Source organism: Triticum aestivum, chromosome 1D (assembly GCF_018294505.1).
Source record: "Triticum aestivum cultivar Chinese Spring chromosome 1D, IWGSC CS RefSeq v2.1, whole genome shotgun sequence".
Lineage (NCBI taxonomy): Eukaryota > Viridiplantae > Streptophyta > Magnoliopsida > Poales > Poaceae > Triticum > Triticum aestivum.
The window spans coordinates 373,985,767-374,002,215 of record NC_057796.1 but is presented as its reverse complement, the minus strand read 5'-3'; the positions used below and the strand labels follow the sequence as shown (position 1 = coordinate 374,002,215).

At 49.5% G+C, this 16,449-nt stretch overlaps 1 protein-coding gene across 1 annotated transcript; it reads left to right on the top strand.

The window, feature by feature from the left end:
- Positions 1-12,557: 12,557 nt before the first annotated feature.
- On the top strand, positions 12,558-16,249 carry LOC123182178 (cell division protein FtsZ homolog 2-2, chloroplastic). Its single transcript, XM_044594655.1, has 7 exons — positions 12,558-13,396; positions 13,713-14,012; positions 14,579-14,669; positions 15,044-15,168; positions 15,436-15,528; positions 15,702-15,767; positions 15,851-16,249. Exons 1-7 carry the CDS (start codon positions 12,776-12,778, stop codon positions 15,974-15,976), a joined length of 1,422 nt encoding a protein of 473 aa, XP_044450590.1. The 5' UTR covers positions 12,558-12,775; the 3' UTR covers positions 15,977-16,249.
- Positions 16,250-16,449: the final 200 nt, after the last annotated feature.

The window sequence follows — 16,449 nt, the reverse complement described above, 5'->3', positions numbered from 1 at the left end:
GCCCGGTTTACCGAAGTCCTGTTAGCCCAGTTGCTACTGTTCCGGAACACTTAGACAGGCCGGCATGTGTCCTTCTTCGATCCTATGTCTGTCCCTTCGGGGAAATGTCACACGGTGTCTTTCGGAGTCCTGTTAGCCTGCTACAGCCCGGAATCCCAGAGTCCTGCTAGCCCAGTTGCTACAGCCCGAACTCACTCGCTGATGACCGACACGTTCTTTGCTGGGTCATGTATGCCTGTCCCTATAAGTTAGTGCCACTTTGGGTTCACGACTAGTCATGTCGGCCCGGGTGGCCGCCCAGTTGGTGTTGCGGGGTTTGGTGATGTAGAACCACTCCTACTGCCACACCTTGATTGTTTCTACGAATGCCTCTTTCGGCCAGACGACGTTGGGGAGCTTGCTTACCATAGCTCCGTCGCAGTCCGTCGACCACCTTCGGCTTCAGATTGAAGACCTTGAGCCACAGGTCGAAGTGTGGAGGGATGCGAAGAAGAGCATAACACATGAAGATGGACGCCGATATGTGGAGGAAGGAATTTGGGGCTAGATCATGGAAATCTAACCCGTAGTAGAACATAAGGCCCCGGACGAAGGGGTGGAGGGGAAACCCTGGCCCCCGGAGGAAATGAGGGATGAACACGACCCTCTTGAAGGAAATATGCCCTAGAGGCAATAATAAAGTTATTATTTATTTCCTCATATCATGATAAATGTTTATTATTCATGCTAGAATTGTATTAAGCGGAAACATAATACATGTGTGAATACATAGACAAACATAGTGTCACTAGTATGCCTCTACTTGACTAGCTCGTTGATCAAAGATGGTTGAGTTTCCTAGCCATACACATGAGTTGTCATTTGATTAACGGGATCACATCATTATGAGAATGATGTGATTGACTTGACCCATTCTGTTAGCTTAGCACTTGATCATTTAGTTTACTGTTGTTGCTTTCTTCATGACTTATACATGTTCCTATGACTATGAGATTATGCAACTCCCGATTACCGGAGGAACACTTTGTGTGCTACCAAACGTCGCAACGTAACTGGGTGATTATAAAGGTGCTCTACAGGTGTCTCCGATGGTACTTGTTGAGTTGGCATAGATCGAGACTAGGATTTGTCACTCCGATTGTCGGAGAGGTATCTCTGGGCCCTCTCGGTAATGCACATCACAATAAGCCTTGCAAGCAATGTGACTAATGAGTTAGTTACGGGATGATGCATTACGTAACGAGTAAAGAGACTTGCCGGTAACGAGATTGAGCTAGGTATTGAGATACCGACAATCGAATCTCGGGCAAGTAACATACCGATGACAAAGGGAACAACGTATGTTGTTATGCGGTTTGACCGATAAAGATCTTCGTAGAATATGTACGAGCCAATATGAGCATCCAGGTTCCGCTACTGGTTATTGACCGGAGACGTGTCTCCGTCATGTCTACATAGTTCTCGAACCCGTAGGGTCCGCACGCTTAAAGTTCGGTGACGATTGTATCCGGACCTGTGTATATAATTGCAGAAAATACAATACTCCACGAGCCCAATCTGCTGACAACTGTTTATGACATTGTATCATGCCTGCCCGATTATTATTTCGAAACCGTTGGCTAGCCCGTCGCCCCACGTCTCGGGAAGCGGTTTTATTGGCACGTCTTGTCTAAGCAGAGATCATGTCCCCTTATTCACGGGATTTTCGATAATGTAGGTATGGATAACCCAACCGTCCCTGGGTACAACTCTTTGGGGATAGGTAAGTTTCAAGACCCAGGAGGGGACGCTCGATATTCTGGGCCTTCATATAGGGACCCAGACTTGTCTTTTTCTTCCGCGCTTGCTTCTTCCTCAACCCCGGCCACCTCGAGTTCTAGCCCTCGAGTTCCAATCACCACCAGCCCCAATCATGTCCGGGTCCAGCCGTTCAGGCCGGTGGGTGGCCTCTTCCGTCACGGAGGAGGATATTGCAAAGCTCCGCGTAGCGAGGTACCTGACCCCAAAAATCCTTCATCGGCTTCCTGCCGAGGGGCAGATTATTCCCACCCCCAAATCCGGCGAGAGGGTAGTATTTGTGTCCCACTTCCTCCATGGGTTAGGGTTCGCGCTTAACCCCTTCGTCCGGGGCTCATGTTCTACTATGGGCTAGATTTTCACGATCTGGTCCCGGACTCTGTTCTTCTTATCTCAGCATTCATCGTCACGTGTGAGGCCTTCCTCCGGACTCCTCCGCACTTTGGTTTGTGGCTCAAGACTTTTGATGTGAGGCCGCGGGTGATAGATGGGGAGCAGGCGGAGTGCGGTAGCGTTGTCATAAACAAGCTTGCCAGCGCAGTTTGGTTTGAAGGATCCTTTGTCGAGTCTTCCAAACTATGGCAGCATGGGTGGTTTTATGTCAACGAGCCGCGGGGCTCCAAGTAGGTGGCTACGCCTGCATTCCGACCCGGCCCTCCGACTCAGCTTCCTTCATGGATCAACAAGGGGTTGGACTGGGGATCCGCTAATGAGGTGCAGACTCTGCAAGGTCGCATCCGAAGTCTTACCGAGAAGGGCATCGATCTTGCGAACGTCGTTCAGGTAATGCTGGTCCGCCGGATCCTGTCGTGTCAACGGCGGCCTCTCCTTATGTGGGAGTTCAATCCAGAAGGGCGGCGGACTCTTCAGCACTTCTTCGGTACTACGCACGAAGGAATGTGGAAGTTATATTCCGGGGAGCGAGAGCAATGGCCGGACACCACCGAAGACGTCGGCCTCGACTGCAATCATCTGGACACTCCGGTAAATATTTAATCCCCGCAAACCTTTCATTCAAGCATCTCTTGACAAGACACTAAACAACCTGCCCTTATACAGGACTGAATAAAGAAAGCGGTGTTAATCTAGTGTCCGGTGCCCCTTCCCGAAGACACTGCGTCCGCCCTACTGACGCGGATGTTGATCCCGACACCGTACCTGGTGTCTACAGAGGGAGGCGAGAGCGGGGAGCCCAGAGGAGATGCCCATCCTAAGGGCGATTTAGGCGCTGTGTTCGGGGAAACCAAAACCCTTTTGCCCGGGGGCAAAGGTGTGGAGGGGGCACTTCATGGCAAGAAGAGGGCCGCTTCTGGAGGTCAGGAGGGGAAGCCTTCCAAGAAAGGGAAAATGCCCTCGTCGGGCGGCTTGAGCCGGGTAAGCGATGTCGTCGTTGAGCTTGATGATGAGGACGAACCTCCGGCCAGACCGTAAGTGGAGCAGGGCGCTTTAACCCTACCTCATTCCTTTCTTATTACTGGAATAACCCTCCGACATATGTGCATCCTCGCAGGTTAACGCCTGGTGCTTCTCAATCATCCTCCTCCTCGGGAGACCTTCTTTCGGAGATGATGGAGAGCGACCCGCCTTCTCCGGCCTCCTTGCCTAACAGGGCGGATGATCTCGAGGTGTCGTCCCGGAGGGCTCCTCCCAACCGGCAAGTAGCGCAGGAAACGAGGAAGGAGCTACCCGAAGGTGGTGCCTCTGTCACTCAGGGTTCGGGGATCAAGAATGACGGCCCCGAACTGTCCGGTTTACAGCCGGAGACAATGCTGGAGGCGGGTAAGTGGATTCCTTCAAAGGAACGTCGTGCTCCGGCAGCGGTGTCCGAAGACCCAGGAGTGCCGGAGACGCTGACGGACATGCTGCGACGAGCGTCCGTTTCAGAGGAGCACCATGCCTTAATGGTTACGGTGGTCGAAAAAGTTGTATCCGCGAAGAGCGGGTTGAACGAGGCCTTTACGAGCCTTCTGAGAGGTTTTGAGGTTTGTGATGTAATGTTGCCAATTGAATAATATTGACAGAATGCACCTGTTGTGTATGCAGTAGCCCCTGAGACTCGGATCGCCTTCCAAAGGAAGTGATCGGAGGATCGAAAAGATATTTTCAGGTACTAACCTTGGTTTAATTTGGAATGCAGGCTGTCTCCCCTCCTGCCACTGCCCGAAATTAGGAGTTAACCGAATTGCGGCGAAAGCTGGATATTGCGGAGGATGACATTGGTTTGATCAACAGGCGTCTTGACGACTCGCAAGGTATATATTTCGAGCATTCCTTACACCAATATGCTTGTAATGTAAGCCTGACTCTGAAGAGAGTTTGATATGAAATGTGCATCAATGCAGATGGTGCTGCCGCCGTGGAAGCCCTTCGAGCGGAGCTATCCCGGGCCAAGGAGCAGGCCCGGTTTAGTAATGCGGCTACCGACAAGGCATCGGCTGAATTGAAGGCTGAACAAGACGCGCGGCGCCAGGATAAGGAGGCAATGTCTACCATGGCGCGCGAGTTAGAGAATGCGGCTGGCCGCTGTAAACTTCTTGAGAAGGAAAATGAAGCCAAAATGGCTGAACTTGACAAGGCCTTACGAGAGGCGAGAGAAGCGCGGTCTGAATCCAGAGTAGCCCGTGAGGAGATCCGGCAAGCTGGGGAGATTGTGGCTGGCAAGCCCTTTTTGCTACAGGCTAAGTTCGGCGATCCGAACTATGCTCAGCTTAACCAAGTATGGAGTTCTCCGGACAATTTTTTAGACTTGCCGAAGAGTTCTTCTGATGTGGCGCGGTTTTATCAGGCGCAAGAGGGGTATGCAACAGAGAAGCTTTTCTGGTCGCAATTTGGCGCGTCGAAGCGTCCTCTATTGCTGAATGAACAGATGTCCCGGTGGGCCGAGCTACATAGGATATCCGGCGCTGCCATGAAGAACGTCGTGGCCAGTTTGTGGCCGACTAAACCTGTTCCGAGTAGTTACTTCGGCCTGGTGCAGCGGCTTGCTGACGCGGTGCCGCGTATCAACGTTGTGAAGCGGTCGGCGTGCATTGAAGGTGCACAAATGGCCTTCGCCCGAGTCAAGACATTCTGGGGGAAGATGAAGGACATCGATGTTGCGACGAAGAGTCCACCCAAAGGCAAGGACCGTCCGGAACCGGAGCATTATTTTGGAGACGTCCTAGAGGCCGCCCGCTTGATAGAGGGTGAATGCTCGAAAGACATAATATTCGAGTGATGTGTACAAGGGTTGTAACAGACAACTTTATAGTTAATCTATTTTTTGCTCGAAAGCTTGTATTCCTCCTGTGCGTCCATTTTAATGTAATTTGAAAGTTTTCCAGTCGTCGGCTTCAGCCCCCTCGTAGGAAATACGGGGGTGTTCGGAAAAGCATTGAATCACTCTTTATCCAACGTCTTGGTCCATAAAGGAGGTGATAATGCATCGAACCAGGCAATCGGACTATAGGGCGTTAACACTTCCACTTAGCCATAGGAGTTTTATGGTGGGGCTACGACATAGCCCCTAGTATGTATGCGGCGTATCGTAATATTTTGCCTTACATGTTTTGATCTGAAAAAGATCCTTCGTGTAACACGGAGAATCGCTAAAGATTCGGATAAATCGTCAAGTGGTTGACCAACTCTCGCCGCATCATGACAGTCAGTTTTCGGCTTTCTCTACTGAGGTGCTCATCCGGTCAAAGCCAGGGCACAATTGCAGCAGTTCTCCCTTTACTACCCTAGCCGATAGAGCGAAACGTAGGGTAGCAAGCACAGGAGCCGGGCAACCCAACTATTGACCAAAGACAATGATTCGGAGCTGATGCATATAAGGCCAAACTTGCGACGCCGAATTACGCTATAGAGCTGTTCGGACTTTTATTGGCGACTCATTTGTTCCCATACCGAGCCCCTGGCAAGTTATGCTGAGGTGCATCTTTGTAACACCGCCGTTACAGGCGTACTCGTTGTAGAAAGAGTATGGAAGATTAGTTCGGATGAAGTTTACTGGGAGTGGAGCAATAAGCCAATGATAAATTCATATATATAAAAAGAAGAGAAAAACCACAACCCGGCTATTTGACATGCTCGGGTCGGGAACGGAGGAAAAAGGCATAGTACAGGCTCAAAATAAAGAGTGCGGTCTACAAAAAGGCTGTTTTGGACCTCCTGTCGCACGTCTGCGCCGCCCGTCCTCGGGGAGGGGAGTCCTTAACGGAAGTGGCCCCTTAGGTGAGTGTACGGATCCGAACTCCAATAGAGTCCGATTAGATGTTGTCTTGATGGTCACCTGTTTTTAAGAGATAATAAAGAAAAATATGGAAAACAGATAAAAAACGTTACGGAAATGTTTGCAGGGTTGCCCGTATTGTGCTTCCGCCGGTGCCCATGGTATCTTGAGCGCATAGTGATGTATGCGTGGTGTGAATCTTGCCGGTATAGCGGGTGGGTGGCAGAAGCCGAACTGCTATTTCTGTTCCGGGAGTGGTCGAGCTTCGGAGGGAAACTGTTTCTGGCCCGTGGTGTTCGGCTGCGAGCCGCTCCATCGTCTTATCGCCTGGTGGCCTCCTCCCATTGTGTTCGGCGTTAAGCTTGCCTGCCTGCTTAAAGACCCAACAGTTTCTGTTGGTGTGATTAGCTGGCTTATCAGGGTGACCGTGAATCTGACAAGGTCGGTCCAATATCCTGTCGAGGGTGGATGGTCCATCCTGGTTTGCCTTGAATGGCTTCTTTCGTTGACCGGTTTTTGGATTGTGAAATCCGGCGTTGACCGCTGTGTCGCGTAATTTTTCATTATTGCTGCGACTGTTGTGTTCGTTTAGTCGTGGCTTGTCGTTGCCGTCTCGGATTTCGGAAGTGCCCGGGTCGCTGGCGTTGTTGTTTTTACGAGCGAGCCAGTTGTCTTCTCCCGCACAAAAGCGAGTCATTAGAGCGGTAAGGGCTGTCATGCATTTAGGTCCTTCCTGGCCGAGGTGACGTGCTAGCCATTCGTCCCGAACGCTATATTTGAAGGCCGCAAGGGCTTCCGCGTCCGGACAGTCGACAATTTGGTTCTTTTTGACTAAGAATCTAGTCCAGAGTTCCCTGGCTGACTCGCCGGGCTGTTGGACAATATGACTTAAGTCATCGGCATCTGATGGCCGGACATATGTTCCTTGGAAGTTGTCACGAAAGGTGTCTTCCAAATCTTCCCAGCTGCCAACAGAATTTTCTGGCAAACTGTTTAGCCAGTACCGTGCTGTCCCCTTAAGCTTGAGAGGTAGGTATTTAATGGCATGAAGGTCGTCTCCGCGAGCCAGGTGGATATGGAGGAGATAGTCCTCAATCCATACCGCGGGATCTGTTGTTCCATCGTATGATGCGATGTTGATGGGTTTAAACCCGTCTGGAAATTCGTGCTCCATCACCTCGTTGGTGAAGCAAAGAGGGTGTGCGGCTCCTCTATGTTGGGCCACACTGTGAAGCACCTCCGACGGACTCCGCTTACGGTTTTTGGACCGAGCGTGCTCGGGTCTGTTGTGTCCGAATAGATAACTGTTATTACTGCCCGGGGCATGTCTCCGCGATCTGAGTGACGATTTTGTGTGTCCTGTTCTACCCTCTAGGTCTTGTTGGATGTCGCGAGTGTTCCCCCGAGCTTCTTTATTCTTGCTTGGACTGCCGGATGGGTTGGTATGGTGCTCTGCTTGGGCTGCTGCTTTGTCCGGACCGAACTGTGGTCGGCCTACTGGCTTATTCAATGGTGGTGTGGGCTCCAACGCCTTGCCATCGTATTGAGGGAGCCACCTACAGTTGTGGTGGCTTTTGTCTGGGCCGCTAAGGCCGTATTCTTCAGCGGCCAGGACCTCGGTCCATTTATCATTGAGCAGATCTTGGCTTGCTTGAAGCTGCAGCTGCTTTATTCTTAGATTCCTTGCCGTGGCTATTAGCCGGTGTTTAAAGCGCTCCTGCTCGAGAGGTTCCTCAGGCACGATGAATTCCTCGTTGTCGAGGCTCTCCTCTTCCTCGGAGAGTAGGAGATAATTACTATCCTCCGAGTCTCCGAATGTGACTTGTTCATCAGGGCTATCTTGCCTGTTTTCCTGGTCCTCCTGTTCGGATCCTGTCTCAACAGGGCCTTCGTTGTCCGGAGTGTTATCGCCTCCGGTGCTAGTATTGTTTTCTCTTGAGTGACGTGACTGAGAGTGGCGCCGGGGGCGCAGGTGTTCGGACTGTGTACCAGGAGGCTTATCCTCGACTGGATCTTCCTTGTCATCGTCGAGATCGCCGTTGGGTGTGTCTACCATGCACACGTCATACCAGGAAGTGGTCGCCCCGCATCTAGCGGATAGTAAGCTCTGGCCTTGCCCCTCATCATCGTCCAGACCGTCGATGTCTTCAGAGCAGAGGCCCGCGCGTGTTGGTTGGGTCTTCGACGGTGGCTATGAAGTGGGTGGCGGGTGGGAAGCAAAATTCTCCATCATCCGCCGTAAGGTCGAACCGAACATAGTTCGGCGATGAGCCGTCTGCCAGGGATAGGTTTTTTAGTAAGTTTAGTAGGTCACCCATGGGCGAGTGTTGGAAGACATCTGCGGAGCTGAACTTGAATATCAATAAACGATCGAGTTCGGTATCCGCGAGCTCGCAGGGTTTGGAACTCGATATCAGAGACGAGTCCGGGGTTCCGTTGATGCAGGTATCGTATGAAGTGGGATCTGCGCGCGGCTCCAACGCCACAGACTCGGTAGACCCCGTGATGGGGTTGAGTCTCCCATCTTCGGACGACTTGATCTGTTCCAGATCTAAGGCCAGAGTTGTTACAGGAGCTATCTCCTGGATGCGGCCCGATGACAGGTTTAAGCCATGTTCATCGGGGCGAAGGGGAGCGGTTGCCGCGGTCTCGAATCCGTCGAAGATCAAGTCTCCATGGATGTCCGCGACGTAGTTCAGGCTTCGGAATCTGACCTGATGGCCAGGGACGTAGCTATCGATCTGCTCCAAATGGCCAAGCGAGTTGGCCCGCAGTACGAAGCTACCGAATACAAAGATCTGTCTGGGGAGGAAGTTTCCCCTTGGACCACGTCATTACTGACGATTGAAGGGGCCATCAAACCTTTCGTCGACGACACAGTGGAACTCTCAATGAAAGCACCAATGTCGGTGTCAAAACCGACGGATCTCGGGTAGGGGGTCCCGAACTGTGCGTCTAGGATCGATGGTAACAGGAGACGAGGGACACGATGTTTACCCAGGTTCGGGCCCTCTCTATGGAGGTAATACCCTACTTCTTGCTTGATTGATCTTGATGAATATGAGTGTTACAAGAGTTGATCTACCACGAGATCGTAATGGCTAAACCCTAGAAGTCTAGCCTATGTGAATATGGTAATGAATCTGTCCTATCCAGACTATGCTCTCCGGTTTATATAGACACCGGAGAGATCTAGGGTTACATGAGGTAGGTTACATAGGAGGAAATCTTCATAATGGGTCGCCTAGCTTGCCTTCCACGCCAAGTAGAGTCCAATCCGGACACGGGTATAGTCTTCGGTCTTCGTGTCTTCACAGTCCATCAGTCCGGCCCATGGATAACAGGCCAGACGCCCGAGGACCCCTTAGTCCAGGACTCCCTGAGCGCCCCCCTTTCCTTCTCCCTCTCCCCCTTCCTTTCCCCCTCCTAGTAGGAGTAGGAAAGAGGGGAGTCCTACTCCTACTAGGAGGAGGACTCCTCCTCCTGGCGCGCCCACAAGGGGCCGGCCAGCCTCCCCCTTGCTCCTTTATATACGGGGGCAGGGGGCACCACTAGACACACAAGTTGATCTGTTGATCTCTCCCAGCCGTGTGCGGTGCCCCCCTCCACCATAATCCACCTCGATCATATCATAGCGATGCTTAGGCGAAGCCCTGCGTCGGTAGCATCATCATCACCGTCATCACGCCGTCATGCTGGCAAAACTCTACGGCGAAGCTTTGCTGGATCGAAGCTCGCGGGACGTCATCGAGCTGAACGTGTGCTCAACTCGGAGGTGTCGTGCGTTCAGTACTTGGATCGGTCGGATCGTGAAGACGTACGACTACATCAACCGCGTTGTGCTAACGCTTCCGCTTTCGGTCTACGAGGGTATGTGGACAAAACTCTCCCCTCTCGTTGCTATACATCACCATGATCTTGCGTGTGCGTAGGAATTTTTTTGAAATTACTACGTTCCCCAACACCTCTCACCGGGCTCCGGTGTAGGGATAACCTGATCTTTGTCAGGGATCCTATGCACGATATCCGTGGACAGATACCCCACGCTCCGGAGATCCTTGACGTCCTTTTCAGTGACGGAGGAGGCCTCCCACTTGCCCTTGGAGCCAGACCCGGCAATTGCTGAAAAGGATGGCGGCGGTGGGGGAGGTCTGAGTTGTAAGCGCTAGAGTTTGGATATTGGAAGACATGAGCTAGAGGAAGGCGTGAAGAAAAAGGAGGAGTCTTTTCTCTCTTATAGACGGTGAAAATACCAAGCGTCCCCCTCTCAAGCCATAAACCTCGCCTGTTCCCAACGAGATCGTGCGTGAGGTGCGGTTGGATTACCCAAACCATATTGATGAGAATCCAGTAATGGGCGGGCACGATCTCTGTTTTGACGAGACGTGCCAATGGAGACTAGACCTTGAAACGTGAAACGGAAGGCGTGAAAACGGTTCGAAATGTTAAAGAGTCAAGTGTGACGCTTTGCCGAAAAAGTTGTCAGTAAAAGACATTGTTCCTATTTACATCCTGCCTTCGTGGCTAAGGGTTGTATTGATTATGCAGAGTCGAACACTGTTCCCTTATGCAGGAAGCTAACTTGAAGTATTCAGGAGAAGGAACCCGCCTTGCAACGCCGAAGATAATCCGCGTGCCGAACACATCGTCATCGAAGACTGGTTCAGGGGCTACTGAGGGAGTCCTGGATTAGGGGGTCCTCGGGTATCCGGTTTATTCGATATAGGCCGGACTGATGGGCCGTGAAGATAAAGCAGAAGACTATCCCCCGTGTCCGGATAGGACTCCTATATGCGTGGACGACACGTTTTGTGTCCGGATGTACTATTTCCTTCCTCTGCAAACCGACTCTGTACAACCCTAGGCCCCTCCGGTGTGTATATAAACCGGAGGGTTTAGTCCGTAGAGGCTATCAGAATAATCATAGGCTGGACAGTTAGGGTTTAGCCATCACGATCTCGAGGTAGATCAACTCTTGTAATCCATATACTCATCGAATACAATCAAGCAGGACGTAGGGTTTTACCTCCTTTAAGAGGGCCCGAACTTGGGTAAACATTGTGTCTGTATTGTCCCTTGTTACCATCGATCCTTAGACACGCAGCTTGGGACCCCCTACCCGAGATTTGCCGGTTTTGACACCGACACCCCCTGAAGAGCTTCATAAAAAACCGAGAGTTGTACCCCGGACTCTAGTTTTTTTGGGAGCGACATATCGTGGAGCTATCCCGTTTGGCTTGCGTTTTCTGGAGCAGAGCTAAATTTTAAGGAGCAGAGCAGTCCCAAACAGGCTGTAAAGTGCTCCGTCTCACTATGTTCTACACCAAATCCTAGATCCCGGAGGCGTTTGTGAGATTTCTTGAGAGAAACTCCACGAAGTGATAGATCCACTCCCTTTCCCTCTTTTGACCAAAGAAAATCATGATTTGAGCAAGTCTTGAGCATTTCCTCCCTTAATCTTGTTACTCTTGGAGGTTGGACACTTCTAGGCGGTAGGAGTTCTTCACAAATGAATTGTTCATTGTGATTACCCTTGGAAAGTTTGTGAAGGTTTGGAGACCACCTCAAGGTCTGCCACTTGAGAAACGCCTTCATGGTATTGCCACAAGGAGAATAGAGTAAACCTTCGTGGCGTTGGTGTGCCCTCGTGGTAGCTAACATTTGCCCCTCCAACGGTGACTAGCTGCCCTCCAAGAAAGTGAACATCGTGATACATTCTTCTCTCCAGAGTTTCGGTTATCCTTAACCCTAACTCTTCACTCATAGTTATTTGTCTGTTGTCTTTACTTATATGATATTGTGCTTGCTAGCAACTACTCCTGTACGAGTTGTTGGATTTTCCCGAAGAGAAATGTTGATGTAGCACAACAATAGAAAACATTTCCCTTAGTTAAGAAACAAGGTTTAATCGAACCAGTAGAGCCTTGCGCGAAAATTAACCACACCCATGATAATCAATCACATATACATATGTTTTTCTCAAAAGAAAAGATGCACGAAAAATATCTTTTTTATACACAATACAATCGCAGACACTAATATACACTCATCCTTATGAATGCACACAAGCACGCACATCCACCCCTAGGAGCACCTCCGAGATACAGTAGTGAACCGACACATCATTTTAAGATTGAAGAAGTCATCATAGGCGTCTCGTAAGTCGACGAGAACATATCTTCCCTCCGGACGAACATCACAGGAAAGTGTGAAAATAAATTCAAAAAGTATGTACACCAGTGTCAAATCTAGAATTTAAACCCTGATGACAAGGTTCCACCACAAGGAACTTATTCATTCATCTCAGCTACGAGCTATGCTCAGTTCGCATCAAAAACATCTCTTGACATCGATTCTTTTAAGATGTCTTTGAATCGGATTTGGTATGCTGTTAGGGCATCCATCTCCATGGACTCGGTAATCACGTGTTTCTTTGGATTGATTCGAAATCATCAAATCCGCGCCCTCCGTCCACCCAGCCAACGAATCCGAACCATCAAAATCTTCCGCGGCCACCCTCTCCATTTTATTTTATTTTAGCTGAAAACAGCAAAGGGTTTTCCGCCCCCACCACCATCACCTTTGCTCCTCTGACCTACCCCAAGCTGCCGGCCGACCCAAAGGCGGCCCGTGCCCTAGAGCCGCCGGCCGACCGCCGCACCGTCCGCCTATCCCCCGCGCCGCCTCCATCGCCGTCCGCGCTCCACCTCCCCGCGTCCCCGCCGTCTCCACCCCGTCCGCAATCTCGGTCATCGGTTCTGAGGTATGAGCTTCTCCACAAGTTTCGGGTGTGCCGGTGCGCACCCGGCACGCCATCTGGATCCGCCGCCGGCCGGGAAGACATTTCGTGGTGTCAGCGCGACGCGTTTCCTGAGGAACAGGCGGTTTGCCGGTTGCCCTGGTCGATTCGAATGCTCCGCAAACTCGCGCCAATCTGGGCCGCGGCGCACCCCCAAGGACACCATGTACGACCTCCACCCTGAGATCTCGATGCTCTATGGAGAGGATAATGGCGCAATTGCTGCCCCCAGCAAGGAGCAGGGTATCGGGAAAGCAATTGAGACCTTACCGCTAGCAGATGCTTCTATCGCGTACCGCTACAATGAGCCCCGGATTAAAGTCATTGGGGTTGGAGGCGCCGGCTCCAACGCCGTGAACAGGATGATTGAGAGCTCCATGAAGGGGGTGGAGTTCTGGATCGTGAACACTGACTTCCAGGCTATGAGGATGTCGCCCATTGACCCGGCAAATAGGCTGCCGATTGGCCAGGAACTGACAAGAGGTCTTGGTGCTGGTGGGAACCCAGAAATCGGCATGAATGCAGCCAAGGAAAGCCAGGAGTTGGTAGAAAAGGCAGTGTCTGGAGCTGATATGGTTTTTGTCACGGTACGTCCAGCTGCTTGTGCAAGTTGCGCTTTTGCTGTTGCTTAATTGACGTAGAATTTGTGAATTGCAACATCTTGCTTGGCATCTAATATAGAGATTTTAGAACACATCAGGAATTGATCTTATTTGAGAGTAACGATATCCTAGATATACATGTTAAGTTTGAGTACTTATTAGTTTACCCAAATATAATCATTTCTGTGCTTTGACTGAAAGGAATATGTAAAAAAAATTGCGGGGGGGGGGGGGGGGGGGGGGGATATGATAATTGATATGCTCTATTGGTCGCCTTTGAACCTTCAAATTCATTTTACAGGCTGGAATGGGAGGTGGAACAGGCACTGGCGGGGCGCCTGTTATAGCAGGGATCGCAAAGTCTATGGGTATATTAACTGTCGGAATCGTGACTACTCCGTTTTCATTTGAGGGAAGAAGACGGGCACTCCAGGCACAAGAAGGAATTGCGGCCTTGAGGAGCAATGTTGATACACTGATCGTAATCCCAAATGATAAGTTACTGACTGCTGTTTCTCCAAATACTCCTGTGACAGAAGCCTTTAATTTGGCAGATGATATTCTCCGGCAGGGTGTCCGTGGAATCTCAGATATCATCACTGTAAGATAATATGCTGCTATGCTATACCTCGTGTTAGCTATTTTACATTTGCCAAGTATGATTTGAAAGAAGTGGCATGCGATGTCTTAAGAAAACCAAGTTTGGTTTACAGTTTACACACTCATGCAACTATGGATCAACAATCTCCTCTGACCATTTCCCTGTTTAGCATTTTTTTGTGTTCCAAAATTATCACCTTCAGACTATGCAGCGGGTTTAAATTATTATTGATTCCTAGTTCATTCCTGATCCAACATTATATACACTTCTTTGGAATATCCAAACTACGTCATTGTATCTTAATTTTTACCATTATGTATACCCAGTTAGCTGGAACAGGATAAAAGTAGAATCCCATTGCCGACTATTGAACTTCGTTCCTCCATTGTTTCTAGCTATTATCTTTACACAACATTCACTGCCTGTCTGCTTGTTATGCCATTTGCACGAGTCTGAAAGTTCATATATCTTTAGCCCATGTTTTTGTTAACATATTTACTCTGACTAGAGTTGCCTGATATATGCAGCTAAACATGTGATTTGGTGCTACCTTTTTTTGCTTGCAGGTGCCAGGTTTGGTTAATGTTGACTTTGCTGATGTACGATCAGTTATGTCAGATGCAGGTTCATCCTTGATGGGAATTGGAACAGCAACAGGTTAAATTTCAGGGAACTTTATTTGTTCAACATCAAATGCTACATGCACATGTATACTGCCTCGCATTCATATAGAGTTAATGCTTGTTGTGAAACTTCTAAGGATATTGTGCTAATAACATAAATGGAATGTAGTTAATTACTTGATTTTCTCCGTTGAAAGTCTCTCTCTCTCTCTCTCTCTCTCTCTCTATATATATATATATATATATATATATATATATTTGTCAGTTTTGTGTGTGGCTTTATGCAGTTATATTGACTCCTAATCATGCTTAGATTGCATTTCTGGACATCATAGCATGCCAACAGCCACACCAACAACCGCTTACCCTCTCTCTTTTGTCCTGCTGTTTCTGTTGGCCTATCTGCAGGTAAGACACGAGCAAGAGATGCTGCACTCAATGCCATACAGTCTCCTCTACTTGATATTGGTATTGAAAGGGCAACAGGAATTGTGTGGAATATCACCGGAGGGAGTGACCTAACATTGACAGAGGTAGCATACGCACAATCTCTGTTAGACAGAACGGCTTGTTGAAGTTATATGCTTAATAGTTTATATTGTGACCAACATAACAAGCTAAGCAAATCTATTTGTTTTTATAAGCTAAGTTAATTTAGAAGGCCTCATTTCTAAATCAGGCCTCATTCCCTTGTAACTTTGAGCTTGCACTGAGCCTGCTGCTAACATGGAAGAGCGTCACTAAATTTTTGAATTACTTTTGGCCTGAACCCATCATATATTTGGTCATCCTCTTTGTAGGTGAATGCAGCAGCTGAAGTGATATATGATCTCGTCGATCCTGGTGCAAATCTAATATTTGGGTCTGTCATAGACCCATCATATACTGGTCAGGTAAGTAATCAACGCCCGTCACAAGAGTCTTCTCGCCCAGCGAGAGATATAAAAATTGCATTTACTTTTAGTCAAGTAAACCATATTTTACAATTCAAAGACAATTAAAACACACCCCGGTAAACAAACGCACGGCATCATCCCACATGCTAATAACATGGAACCCCTTTCAGGTGAGCATAACCTTGATTGCAACTGGATTCAAGCGCCAGGAGGAAAGTGAAGTCCGACCCGCGCAGGTACACCCTCTTGCGTTCCTTCCACCGACTACTTTCTGCTCACTTCCGCGCCCAGTGTTCTAATGTAAATCCTGGATGCTCAGGCTGGAGGCGACGGCAACCGCGGCCGCAGCTCCCGGTTCTCTTCATCCTCCCAGGACGAAGGCCCGAAGCTGCAGATTCCCGAGTTCCTACAGCGGAAAGGGCATTCGGGGTTTTCCAGAGGCTGAAGACCCCCCCAAGTAGTCTAGCTCATCTTTCCAGTGTCACGAGTTCTTGCAGTAGACTCTTAGTTATGCCTTTCTTCTTTGTTTCCTTTCATTGCAAAAGCTTTAGGTGATAGACCGTGTGTGTGATAGCATTAGAGTGCATATGAAATCGTATCTTTTCAGCGTGTAGACCATTCATGGCGGTCTCTTCTCAGCCATCCGATGGCCCCGTTTGGAGCTTTGCTTGTTCCTGTGGAAAATAAGTCGATTCTTGTGAAATTCTCGTGTTCGAAACGCGCCCGGATGGCTGGGTTACATCGAGCCTCGATCTCCTGTTGTGTTCAAATAAGATCAGATGAAGAATTCAGGACGAGAGGTTGGTAGACGATGAGGTTTTGAACCATTGTATGTACTAGCATTCTCTCGACATTTTCTCTTGCTTTAATCGATACCCTTGATAAAATTGCGGAGGTGAGGCCTCTTTCTGCTGCTGA

Excerpts from the sequence above, each read along its gene's own strand:
- LOC123182178 (XM_044594655.1), top strand. The coding sequence starts at position 12,776 with ATGAGCTTCTCCACAAGTTTCGGGTGTGCCGGTGCGCACCCGGCACGC. Across the intron at positions 13,397-13,712 it reads CTGATATGGTTTTTGTCACG|GCTGGAATGGGAGGTGGAAC; the intron begins GTACGTCCAGCT and ends TTCATTTTACAG. Across the intron at positions 15,169-15,435 it reads GTGACCTAACATTGACAGAG|GTGAATGCAGCAGCTGAAGT; the intron begins GTAGCATACGCA and ends TCCTCTTTGTAG.